Source organism: Ptychodera flava, chromosome 1 (assembly GCF_041260155.1).
Source record: "Ptychodera flava strain L36383 chromosome 1, AS_Pfla_20210202, whole genome shotgun sequence".
NCBI classification, from domain to species: domain Eukaryota; kingdom Metazoa; phylum Hemichordata; class Enteropneusta; family Ptychoderidae; genus Ptychodera; species Ptychodera flava.
The window spans coordinates 43,083,972-43,097,975 of record NC_091928.1 but is presented as its reverse complement, the minus strand read 5'-3'; the positions used below and the strand labels follow the sequence as shown (position 1 = coordinate 43,097,975).

The following is a 14,004-nucleotide window of genomic DNA, read 5'->3' as shown; positions in this document are numbered from 1 at the left end:
TTGTATATTCTATGCCTAGAAAATGAGTCAATTGATATGATATCAATGCTAGAAGAAAATTCACTCTTTCATTCTTGACTGAAAGTTCTACAAAAAATTTCCAAAATTCTACTTTGTCACAATGCAGCATCGTGAGAGTAGTAGTGGAGGAGATTAACATCCAAGAACTTTTTTGCCATGTAAATTACAAATCATGATAAAAACAAAAGAAACACTTTAAAGAGGGCGCTTTGTGTGTTAGCAAAGGAGCATGAGATATGTGTAAAAAAAGGAGAGGTGTAAGATGAAATAAAGGCACACTCTGAAAAGGAAAATGTCATTCATTGTCACTGAGTTACCAACTCCACATTAAACTTTGCAACTACAAGTTTCTCACTTAAAGCCTGCAAGGGCCATGAGTCAGATACACTAATTATTTGCTATATCAGTTTTGTACACATTGTACTCAACAAATGTATCGGGAGTACAGGAGTACCAATTACACCAAGATTGTACTTCAGAGCAAAACCACTGATGGGTTAGTAATTTGGAGCTTTCATCACCTACAACAGGGAAGAGATTTGCAATTGTGGGACTGCACACTCCCCGAATTCCCTGTACTGAGATCCACACTCACTACTGATAACAATGCATTTGGGCTAAACCATTGCATACAAAGGGGGCAATTGAAGAAAGAAAAGAATTAACTGTTCACCATAGTCTGTCCAGGTTCAGAGAATTTAACTTGAATATCTTCTAAATGTATTAGTATTGGTTCATCATGTTCTTGGACCATCTGACTTAGTGTGTCTACGTTCTTGAAAATCGTGAGCCAGAACTCTGGAATACCATTTGGCCGTTCTGTAGAAAAGTCACAAATCATAAGAAAAAAATTAACGCAATCCTGTTTGCTGAAACGTCAAGAATTTCAGTCAAGGAATATTACTGATAAAGAGATACACAATTTGTAGGATTACAGAGCTTGATAACTTCACCAGATCATCGAGGTAGGCAAATTTGAAAAGCAAATTGTCAGGGCAAAATACAAGTAGTACGTGTCCTGATAATTATGTCTTGTATATTGTATGCCCAATACACCATTCCCTTGAATCTCAGCAATGCATCTATCTGTCCATCAGTCCATCAGTTGATTGAAAATTTCACTCGCCCTGCTATTGTATTGAGTTGCCCCTGACAGGCAGTTATTTCCTAATTTGCTCTAACTCACAAAAGTCTTTGAGAGTCAGTGTAGAATTTCTGGAAATTTCTTGGTGTCAGCTCTACAGACGTACAGTCATGTTATATGAAAACATTTGTTGCATATGGAAGGACTTTCTTGACTCAGAGGTGTGTTAATTTAGTGTACGGGGCAGTCTGTATGGACCCTTTGTTAAAAACTGCACAATGTACCTCAATGGTTCTATTCCAGAATGAAAAGGATGCAATGTCTTCTATAGACTAAGTATGTCCAAGAGATCACGTGATGGCGGTATTAACAAACCATATATGTGGTACAAACACGTATGGAAATACACATATCTCTATGTGTGTTTACACAATGTGGGTTTGATTGTATCATGGTCCATTGAAATTCAGGGTTTAACCCTTTGTCAATATACTTCAAAGTAAAACCGAAGCTTTGGCATACCTGCAGAAAACCAGGCCCACCTTCCTCGTGATATTGGTTAATGCTTGTCTTGAGGAGCCTTTCATAATGAATAAATGGAAGTAAACCCCCTAGGATGGTGTTAAAATTTATCAGAGCTTAGCACAGGCTCAGTGTTCTAAAGTCTTGCCAAAGTTTCAGCCAATGAGATGTGGCAGAGGGTATAGTGAAAACAGCAGAATTGTTACTGTACACAAACAATGTGTGAAAACATAAGTGGTAAATGATGATCAAAATCAACATTTCCGTCAAAAGATCAACACTAACCTTCTTCTTTGCCATCCTCTTCTTTTTTTTCTTCAATGGTTACTTTCTTCTTCAAGTCATCCTGAACAAAAAACAAGGAAATATCAGAGATGTGCTCTGTTTTATTTCATATGCAAAGCTTCTTATCTGGCTTGTGTTAAGGTGCTGGTAACATGTACTTGATAAAAATAAGAAACTTTTGATCTTTTGCTTGAACTTGCTTCAGAAACTCTAAAGCATTTTCTTTCAATGTGAACATAGAAGTTTTGGGTGAGAGAAACAAATTTCCTGAAAATTTACCAATATTTGAAATTTAAAATGGCTGCCATTCTCTTCAGTGTTTACTGTAAAGAGTAAAATAAAATATTCAATTTTCATGAAAACAATACCACGAAAACTTCACTAACTGAAGGGCAGCAACTTTTTTCACTATTGTTGTTCTGTATGTCAGTTGCAAGTTCATGTTCTACTCCCAAAATCCTGTTGAATCACCCACTATTTAGCTTTTCAACTTAGTGTCTATGTGTGTAAAATGCATTGTTATTGTTTAAATTTGAAATCTAGTCCAGACCAGAATTCACTTGTGAACATTAACAATGCAGTCCACACATGCAAGCTGAACAGTGTGTATCTAAAACATGCTTGGGGAGTAACGCCAAAAACTGAGAGTAGCATTACTTACAGCCAAGAGTTCTTTCTCTTCGTCCTCTTCCTCATCTTCACTGCTGGCCCATTCACAGTCAGAGTCTGTTGGTTCTATTGCACCGGTTACCACTTCTTTCCTCTGTACAAAACAGAACAAAAACAAAACAACTTTTCAACAACATCTTGTTCAGTAATACACAACAGGAACTATTTATAATTTTCAAAGTTGTTTCAAAGAGTGCAGGGCATGGATAAATGATTTTTCAACTATACAGTAACCCCAGTAATGACCAGCTGTCGTAAATCTACCTGAGTGAATCTCTTGACTGAAAAGCCTATTTCAGTAACATCTCATTGTCACCACCCTAAGCAAAGAGACTGCTTTCGAAAAATGCATCATTTTTGAAAAAGGCAATAAGAAAGTGGACTTGCCCTAATTAACCCTTTGAGTGCATGATCCAATTTTTTTCGCCATTGTAAAATATATCCCAGTAAATTTTTTTTCAGATTTTCGCAAAAATTTTGATACTGTAGCAAATAAATGTGATGTCCATTTGGTCCAAAATTATCAAAAAATTACAGAAAATTTCATAATAATTGGTAGAATGTTGCACGAAAATTTTTATGGGAAAATTAAAGCACTCAAAGAGTCAAATCAACATATACATCAGGAAATGACACGAGTCTCCGCACAACTAAGCTTCCACTGTGTGAACATCTTGTTAAGGTAGTATGCACCTCGAAAATGAAAGACTTAAACTTTTGCTCTAACTTTCTCAAGGAATCTTTCACTCATTCTCTTTCAAAATCAAGAATAAAATAGGGGGTCACGTGCAAATTTTGGTACTAGAGAAACAAATTACCCAAGATTTACCGATATTAGAAATTCAAAATGGCCGCCATCCCTGTGTTAACTCTATGGAGAAAAATAAAAATTTTCGAATTTCCAAAAGCTAAGCCGGTGAAAAGTTTTCTTTTACCAAGAGCTGTGAAATGAACCCCCACATGTGGTATATTAGAACAGAATTGTAAAAGTTTGAGAGTCCGAATGTCTGTCCCCGAGGTGCGTTCAACCTTAAGATGGACACAAGGAACTATGAGAAATAATTTATACCATTTAACTAAAATATGCGGCTGACCTTTGACCTTACCTTTTCATAAAGAGTCTGATAGAGGGACGCATACTTGCATTCCAGTTCATGAACTTCTTCATAGAATTTGGCTTCTGTCTTGGTGTACTTGACTTGCAGATTCTTCAGAGCTTTGATGCGTCTTTTCACCACCTTGGGTAAACTGAAATATATGCAGGGTATGGTTTTTTTAAATACAGCATGTCCTGTGAATCATCTTGCATTCAAAAAACTTCCAAACAATTACTGCAGCCTCTGAGTTGTCAAAAGAACTGTATCACCAGTGTAATATTACAGCAATTTTAAAGCTGTAGAACCTTAATTTCACATAGCACTAACCACTTCCCACTTTCTCCACTGCCTAGTCAGTAAAATCGGTATTCAGACTATAAGTATTTTCCAACTTCTTAGCAAGGTTATGGAAAGTTATAAAAATTTTATTTTCAGCACCTGTTTTCAGACATCTTCAAAGTCTTTGTCATAATGTGATATATGGGGACATGTAGCGCCCCACTGGTTTTAACCAACACGGCCTGATGTTATGTATGAACCAACATTAGTGATTTGCAGAAAAAATTTCAATAATTGAAGATTGCAAACTAACAACAGCAAAAAATACCAAATGCTGATACTTTTTTGAAGATGCCCACATGGTCTATTGATATTATTGAGAAATGATGAGTCTTAATACTAAATGTTTTTAAAATTAAAAGTTACAATGTTTTCATTTCACTTTAAATGTGGCGACTGTTTTCAATTTATGTTCATGGCAAAAATTACATCTTACTTGCAAAAAGATGACAGAAATGTTACATGCCCCCTTCACACCACATCACCATTTCAGATGAAATATACCTTGAAACCATCCAACAAAACTGACAAACACGTCAAGTCTATTGTTTACAGTTTATTTTTTACTCCGTTTTCATTACATTTACCTCCTGTAATACTGCTGTGTGTACCACCACTTCATACTACGACTGTGGAGTGAGAAATATGCTGATAGTGTGCAAAATCAACATAGAAACCACATCCTTCACCAAAATGGGAGAACAAAAATTGCAAGCCACGGTCATAAAAGACCATGGTACCACACTCAGACTAATCGTTAAACAAAGATGAGCTTCTGGTTGTCATGGATACAATTTTAGTAAACACACATTATGGGAAGAAGCTTGTAAAATGATAAAACTTGCATATTATGAACTGTAAAATTCAATATTAACCTGTTTCTTTGCTCAATGCAGGGCTCCCGATATTTCTAAACCTTCCACCCCCATTTGCCTATATCAGGGTCCATCCATCCTTTTGAAAACAATAGGGTCTTACAGAAGGCTAGTGCTGAAAGGGCTTATGTTGTATATGTTTGATGTAGTAGCATTTTTCAGGATAATATGAGTTCCGGATATCCAAGGACAGATTGCCAACGCTTTAGAGAGCTTACCTGTCAATATAACCACTGCCCTTGCCAACTAACCCATCCAACCTGTCCTGTAGCGCAGCCAACACTTGGGGGTTTGACATCACTTGAGGCGTAATATCACCTGCAACAAACAAACAAATATTGATAGCACACAGAGGAATACAAATCACAACTTTGACAGAAATTATTCAATGTTTTATTCCACCACCATACAGCTTTTTGGTTTCGTAGCATGGCGTGCATTGCTAGGACAATCCTGCAATAGCAAACTATGGACAAGATTTACAAATGAAATACAAATATGTATGGATAGGCAGCACTGAAGCAGCATACAGCACTACAGCAACAGATATGTTGGACAGGAGAGACCACAGAAGTGACATCATTATTCCAAGTTGTGGTCATCTGAGAAGTGGCACAGAGACATAAACACAACAATTGCATACACTGTATTACAAGCATAACAACTATACAATATTCCTTTCTGTGGTTTCATAAGGGTAATGCATTGTTGAACCCTTGTCCTGCCAGGCTTGTTACTTCACCTGATCAGTCAGTGAGTGGTATTTACCCAAAACCTATATACTTTCACCTACTTGGCATGGTACTGTATATGGCAATTTTAAAGCCTCTTTGATAAAATGCACCATGTGGGACATGTTCATGCCTCACTGTATGGTTTTAACCACCTTGACCTTATGGTAGCATATAAACTTGGCAGGATAAGGGTCAAATGGACAAAGTCGGCCATTTTTCATGAAGTTTATTTGATGCAAAATGATGACCATAAATTCATTTTTGCGCTGGTTTCATTTGTCTAAAACCCGGTTTGAATATATGCATGGTCACCCATTCAGTCAGTATCTTTCAACATGTCAAACAATATAAGTAGTATCTCGTATAAAACAAATTCATGAAAAATGGCCGGCTTTGTCCCTTTAATGTTGGGTGTTTTTATCATAAATATACAAAAGCCACTCCATGAAAGCAAATCAGGAGAACCTGCATTAAAGCCTGTTTATACAAACAGCGCCCCTTAACCAGCACACAGCTGTATGCAATTATGAAGAAATCTTACAAATATGAATTGCAAAGACAATGATGACATCAAATAGGTTATTTGTTACAATAAGGAACCCTGGATTGTTGCCCTGGATACTACCAAGAGTTAAAAGGTCAGACAAAAGACAAGTGAAACACCATTTCCCGAAGACTGTCAACAAGTTTACAAAACACAGCTTGGGAGTTGCAAATGATGATTTCTGAAAATGTAATGTACAAATTGAAACAGAAGATTTAAACTTTAGCTCAAACTTCCTGAAGGAAACTTTTTACCATTATTTTTTCTAAATAATGCAAAAAAAGTAGCAGTCATATTGTAAAATTGTGGCACTAGAGAAACTACACCCTCTGACCACAATGGTTTGGCCTAAACTGTTTACTAGGCAAAGATGGACCTCTACACAGGAAGATAGGGTTCAAGTTCAAATAACACTTATCAGGCACAACTGTGGTACATTTACGTAACATTGAAACTTCCACGCGATGAGAAAAATTACATGAGCACTTGCTAAGATGACTGAAAAAGCAATTCAGTGTTCACTTAATATATCACAACTTTCGGTCAATTATGAGAGGTTTTGGATAATATTTTCAATGGTATATCAAAAATTTATGTTGCTTTTGTCAAAAATTTATGCCAAAATGTCCCAGCATATAAGCAACAAGCTCATCGTTGATGACACAGTCCCCGCTTGTCCATTTTGTTGTAATCTTTGGTGTCTAGGTAGCTTTGGTCTAGGTAGCTGTGGAATGACATTGATGCAACGGGTGTATCAGGCCTGTGACTTGCATAATAAAGTAATCTGAGGAACGTTCAATAAATGACTCATCTCTGCCGGTAATGACCAGTGAAGGAACTTTTGATTACATCACACATAACGATGCCCTCACTGCCTCTAGTGTAATGACGGCACATACTATACACATGGTTTGGTGGAATTTTCAAAATGGTATGGGATCGGGTATGTTGTTGTAATCAGCCGTTTCGGATCATATAATGAAACAAATTAATGTGCACAAGAATGCAGCCATAGTATTTTATCTTCGTATCACGTTTGAACAAAATCAGTCCATCGAGGGACAGTGACCTATGTTTATGTTTCAAAGACATAAAAAATCACACCAAAATTGAAATCAAATGGCTGTCTATTGACCATATGGATCATAGCACAAAATTAGTAGACATGCATATGTATGCCATAGTACTTTATCTTTGTACCAAGTCTCAACAACATTGGTTAAGGAATATTTGCATATGATTAAGCCTCAAAGACATGAAAAAATCCAAAAATGACCATCTGGCAGCGATATTGGAAAAAAATGACAATCTGGCAGCCATATTGGAACATGTCACGAAGTAAATTGACATGTATATGTATGCCATAGTGCTTGATCTTTGTGCCAAGTTTGGACAAAATGGGTGTAATGACCTTTGAATTACGCTTCAGACATGCAAAATTCCAACAAAATGGCAGTTCTGCAGCCATATTGGATCCTATCGCAAGGTTAATTGATACATGCATATGTATGCCATAGTGCTTTGCCTTTGTGCCAAGTTGAACAAAATCGGTTCAAGGATGTTTGAGTAATTGGTTCACAGACATGAAAAAATCACAACAAAATGGCCGCCTCACGCCCATATTGGATCATATTGCAATATAATTCAACATGCATATGTAGGCCATAGTGTTATGCCTTTGTGCCAAGTTTGAACAGAATCGGTTCAAGGATGTTTGAGTTATGGTTCAAAGACACGAAAAATCACAAACAAAATGGCGCCTCGCGGCCATATTGGATTGTATCAGGATATATTTGACATGCATATGTAGGCCATAGTGTTATGCCTTTGTGCCAAGTTTGAACAGAATCTGTTCAAGGATGTCTGAGTTATGGTCCAAAGACATGAAAAATCGCAACAAAATGGCCGCCTCGCGCCCATATTGGATCGTATCACAAAATAAATCGATGTGCATCTGTAGGTCATAGTGCTATGCCTTTGTGCCAAGTTTGAACAAAATTGGTTTAGCAGTGTCTGAGAAACTGTTGATGACGGACGGACGGACGCACAGACGGGACCCAATCTATAAGTCCCTGCCGGACTTCGTCCGCGGGGACTAACAAGCTCTGAAATTTGCAGATACCAGATGGCAACCTGAAGTATTGCATACTGTATTGATAGCACTCTTGTGTTGACCGTGTTGGTGACGATCACTTGTCTTTCACTGACACCCAAAAAAAGCCATACCATGCACACCGCACACTATTATTGGAGCTCTTACCGCTGTTTAAATTCTGGACAGAAGCAAATGCTGACTCACCAACTTGCTGTCGAGCAAAGTCACCGGAACCAGTCTGGTTGGTACCGCCGCCTTCCTCTACCTCCACTTCCTCCACAGATTCCTCATTTTTATCACCTATCTCAATATCAACGGCAGTTTCCACCGGTTTGCTGTCAAAGGACGGCAAAAAAAATTTAAATTTAAATTTCTACAGAAAAATCTGACACAGTTTAAACTGGAAAATTTTCATCCTACACTAAACTCCTGCATACTTGGTATTTTTGGATCTTTCAAATCTGTGGAAAGAAAGCCTCGTACATAAATTAACTTTCTGTTCAGCATTCTACTGCCTCCATCAGTCATCAAAAAACACATTGTTCTTTCCGAAAACAAAAAATAACACTGTAGTTCAGTTGCTTTTACCTTAAAATCCTAAATTTTTAACTCTTAGGCACAGGAAGATGTTCAAAAAGATTCCACAATACTCAACGACAGTACAGTAAATTGTAACCAGACAAGTGCATAGCTCAAGTACAGATGCAGCCACTCAAAGACCACCACACACTACTCAACCTGTACACAATGACTCCGGCTGTTATTGCAAGCTTTCATTTGCACAGCTCCTTTCAAAAACGTCGTTGTAACAAGTGTTCCTGTATCAGGATTAGCTAATTACTTCAACAGCTGCCGTCTCCTGGGTTCAGAAACCTTCATAATTGTTTACAAGTCATTCATACCAGCACACTGAACACACACAAACCCCTTGGGCGATACATGATTAGCTCACGCTGAGCAAGTTACAAATACAGCCCTGGATTTTTCTGATCCACAGAATGTTCCCTAGACTATGGGTCTCCACTAATTCTTGCCTAACTAGGTTTGAGTTGGCCAAGACTGATAGCCGTGCACGACTGAATCTTTCGGTCAAAAGGCTCCCTTTTTTGCAGACAAACATAATCCATCGATTTTATTTAATGGTCATTTTTTGCACTTTTCAACAATTTCATTTATATCCATGTATTCTTGCGTAAATCATTTTGTTTCTCATTTCCACATGACTTTTTGCCTTTTATTATAATAACAGCCTTATCATGGCACTGCATATAGAATATAGTATTTTGTCACAAGAGACATGTGCGTTGTAGAACCTCATCAATAATCTCAGATGATTATTAAAAACAAGGTTTTTTACTTACTTGTCAGGATTATCAGCCATATTTGATGATAATGTAATTATTTATCTCTGTAAAATATAATAAGAGAAATAACATAAGCTGTGGGTCGTATCCCGCATTGCGGTGATAGTATGCTGTCCTGTGTGTGTAAAATTGTAGTAGAACAGGTGTACTCATAACCTTGAAGTTGGTGATAGTAACTTCAATCCCGACCGAAGGATGATTCACCAAAAATATGTCCATCAACTACGGTCAACATGTCAACTGCCCCCTAAAATTTCACATCTGTCCCCTAGTTTTGATGAATGGGGTGCATTTGACCCCTTTCCATGAACATGGAAACACTGTAAGTGCACACTTGTATACAGTGTATTACATACAGTACAACCTAAGCATATCACTGACACACCACTGACTGTACTGTACTGGCATAGACTTGACTTGAGGAAGTTTCAAGAAATTCCGGAATCGATTCAGCTCAGGAAATCTTCGGTTATAGGAACACTGGATACATAATATACTCGTATTACTACTAGCATAAAATTGATATACATGTACCCACTGCAATGACACGTTTGTTATTTGTTTCCTCACATTATTTAATAATAACCTTTATTTTCAAGTCACATTTTTTTTCAATTCACAAAAAGGACGCTTCATGCCAACAGAGTATTTCATGACATCTGCACTACATTATACCATCATCGATTCAGCTCAGGAAATCTTCGGTTATAGGAACACTGGATACATAATATACTTGTATTACTACTAGCATAAAATTGATATACATGTACCCACTGCAATGACACGTTTGTTATTTGTTTCCTCACATTATTTAATAATAACCTTTATTTTCAAGTCACATTTTTTTTCAATTCACAAAAAGGACGCTTCATGCCAACAGAGTATTTCATGACATCTGCACTACATTATACCATCATCGCATGATGACTACCGGGTATTACAAGTCAATTTCTGTATCACTTTGATTCATAATAATGGCATTCCTATCTACCAGGGAGGGCAATGCTCGTTCCGTGCATGGTGTTACATTTCACATAAAATATGTGCATTATGAAGTAAAAGCTATAAAATATGATGAAGACGATTTCAGGGGTGTAGCATCACAACATATTGAATTTCAACTTTGTTGTATGATGCGCAGACGAATCACTTAATTTGGGTTGTTCCATTTTTTCATGGGTGGAGACAAGTCCTCTGCTGGTATTAACTGCATCAGAATGGAACAAGTTTGTCAGAGGGACAATTTATAAATCCATTATTTATTTACAGTGTGATATAACATGCTTTTTCTGCAACAAAATTTTATCAGTTTTTTTCCGATAGAACTGGACATATGTGTTTTGATTTTTTTCTCATAATTACCGTATGTCATTGAGCTGGTCTTCTAAGAGCTATATCATCACTTTTTAATGACTGTACACTTTACAGGTTTTGGTACAGTAACTTATTTTTCATGTTTTACATCTCATCCCCCAAGCACACAATTTCAAGTCTCTCATATGTGGTTTTCTCTCGCATTTTGCAAAACACGCGAAGACCTATTTTTACCTTGTAAACTAGGACTTGGCACTACAATGCTTTTGCAAACACAGGATACACAGATTCAAATTGAGATTGACAGTCTGTGGAACATAGGACCCTTTCTGTAGGGCATATGTGTGGAAGAATAGAATTTTCAAGGTGACACTACATCAGAGATACTTTCACACCTTCAGTTTGAAGATATCAGACCTTGCAAAATTTAATTTGGAGATATTTATGCCTTTCTGCAAACTCATTGTATGCAGCCTCCATGTAAGATATATGACAATAATATGCACGTAATGAAAACCATTTCCATGACCTTCCCAGGTTTTCCTAAGAATGTGCAATTTCTCATTTCTTTGCGAGACTAATCTGTGAATTTGTACAAAACCTGCATAACTGTAATTCTCATAACTATTAAATGAACGTATATAAACGTATATGTTATGCTGTATTGCAGTTTGGCTGGAAAATGCTTTCGTAACTACACTGTAGTCTGAAGCCTAGACAATTCTAGTGTATTGCACTTGAATATTCCTTTCACACAGGAATCAATGTCTTGTTTACAAAAATATCCCTGAATAAAATGCAACTTAATTCAAAAAGAACAGTTGCCACTAAACACGGTTGTTGGGGAACAATATCAAATAAATTTGTCAATGTAATCTGCAATAGATATATTTACATGTAAGTTTTCACTGTACATGTAGAAATTACATCATGGTGCAAAAATAATGCTGTGCTACCTTCTGTATTTGCACTGCTATAAGTCATGGACTGGTCCACTTTTGCACCACAGGGGTGGTTGGGATGACAGGGGCAATGGCAACGCCACTCAACCTCCCGCAATAAAGTCAGCAAACCTTAGTTCAAGTGTAAATTGCGCTGTCGTTTGTTTAATTATCTTATTGACATAACATGACATTTTGGCAATCTGTGAGTTTAGCAACACAGCTTTCCTTTCATTTCTGATGAAGTGTACTTCAAAATAATCAGCTAAAGTAAACAAATTCTTCAATGACACCTACTGTACCGTACATGCACATAAATAAACCGAAGGTTGCTGGCAGAATTGAATATTACACCCCACACAGAGTAACCGATAATACAATTCATCTCAATGATATCCTTCAACAATACAACATTGTGACACAGCCCGTGTAGTTTTCCTTTTAATGAGTGGCTGCAAGGTTAATGATAATGGACGTTCATAACACTTCTAATTTTAATCCGTAAATTATTTTTGACAGAAGGTTAGCCCGCATGGAAGATGGCTGATAAAAACAAAGATGACATCACAGGTCAGAGGTCACGGATCAGAGCATCAGAAAGCCACCATAAAATGTATGTCACATTGCAGGGCTCGACGTAAGGTCAAATCATCCACTAGCCCGAAGGACTAGTAGCAGTTCATTTTTAGTAGTCCTAAATGAAATCTACTAGTCCTGCTAAAGCAAAGCCAAATGTTGATCTCATGTTGTAAAGAGGTGTATATGACTATTCTCATATTTTAAACCCAATAACTAACTTTCATGCAAGACTAGCACATTTGCTTACTGCAAATGTTTAACTTTGAATCATATATAAACCACAAAAATAACCTGAATGAAATGTCCTGTGTAGGAGGAGAGGTCATGAAAATAGCCTATTGCCATCAAGAATAAAATCAGAGGTAGGGATGAATTTGTTGGAAAATCCTTCATAGCTCAGGTAGTGCGCCATTAATTTGCAAAGAACATGTTTGTTCGTGGTGGGGACAGATTTGTTTCTCCAGAACTGAAATTCATACAGCCATTCACAAATGTTCCAGTGGAGTGCCTTCATATTTTTGACATATATCACATTTTAAAATTGACCAGCTTGTGGGGAGGACCTCTCATTTGTAATAATGGTTTGTGAAAATTTTGTTTTTAATAGTAAAAATGTTGCATTTTACCATTTCATGTGCTTGTGTCTTTTATGAGTTTTTGCCAGTTACTGGTAACACAATGTGATTAGCACAAAAATAACCAATGACTCCCAGAAGTGATTGGATACGACAGTCTGATACACCCATTTCATACGTTGTTTTTCACTACTGTTTTAGGTTCACTTCACTGTTATTGCCCCAATAATTTACACTTTTCCACTAAAATGGCAAAACAATAAGTTGCTAGCACCAAGTTATTATCTGTGAGGAATTCCCTCACCTGTACAAGCAGTAGCAACTTGCCATAGCACTGTTTTGGCAAGCTAGATGGCTCTTTTTAAGATCAGCTTCAATCAAGCTAGGGGGTCTTGACTATATATGGAGGTCAGCATGTGGAGGCATTCTAAAGCAGGGTCAAGCTGGCTACGAACTATCGGAGGTGTTGTTTGGGAATGCCCCTGAAGAAATCTTGAGAAAAATCTTCTTTGAAAGGCAAGGATACAGTGTTTGAACGAAATTGTGGGGTTGCTCATGTTTTAGGCGAAGTGATGAGCTTCAAGCAAACCAAAATACACGACGTGCAGACAATTCCGTTTGATGCTCAGCGTTGCATTGAGCCATGTTTCCCGGGGCCATGTTACTGGCATGTACAGTACAATTTGATTCTCCGTAGCAGGTAAAACTGTTTCATTTTAAGTTGGTGATCAATAAAGTTTGCTTCACTGTTTCACTGTCCAATTCGTTTGGGTAAAAGTTAGTTTATTTTTATATAAAATGATCGAGGCGTGGTTCATTCTTATCGAATGAGTGGCCCGGCGTCCCATTAGTTTTGTAGCGATAAACTTTCCTGGACAGCTACGGAACTTGAAATTGCACTAGTCCGCAGGACTACCTCCGAAGACATTTTTACTAGTCCTCTTGAAAATTTACTAGCCTCGGGCT

General features: G+C 37.3%; 1 protein-coding gene across 8 annotated transcripts in view; it reads right to left on the bottom strand.

Annotated features, from left to right (window-relative positions):
* The window catches only part of LOC139138159 (nucleosome assembly protein 1-like 1), a 32,802-nt gene that overhangs the window by 6,905 nt on the left and 11,893 nt on the right, over positions 1–14,004 (bottom strand). For 3 of the 8 annotated variants that reach the window (XM_070706403.1, XM_070706435.1, XM_070706412.1), the window contains exons 2-8: positions 9,627–9,673; positions 8,431–8,600; positions 5,111–5,210; positions 3,688–3,829; positions 2,574–2,675; positions 1,913–1,973; positions 695–840 (exon numbers count right to left, since the gene is read on the bottom strand). In XM_070706403.1, coding sequence (XP_070562504.1) covers positions 695–840; positions 1,913–1,973; positions 2,574–2,675; positions 3,688–3,829; positions 5,111–5,210; positions 8,431–8,600; positions 9,627–9,646 — 741 coding nt within the window. In that variant the 5' untranslated portion in view covers positions 9,647–9,673. The remainder of the gene's footprint in view (positions 1–694; positions 841–1,912; positions 1,974–2,573; positions 2,676–3,687; positions 3,830–5,110; positions 5,211–8,430; positions 8,601–9,626; positions 9,674–14,004) is intronic. The other 5 variants (XM_070706419.1, XM_070706442.1, XM_070706427.1 and 2 more) reach the window with 2 other exon arrangements.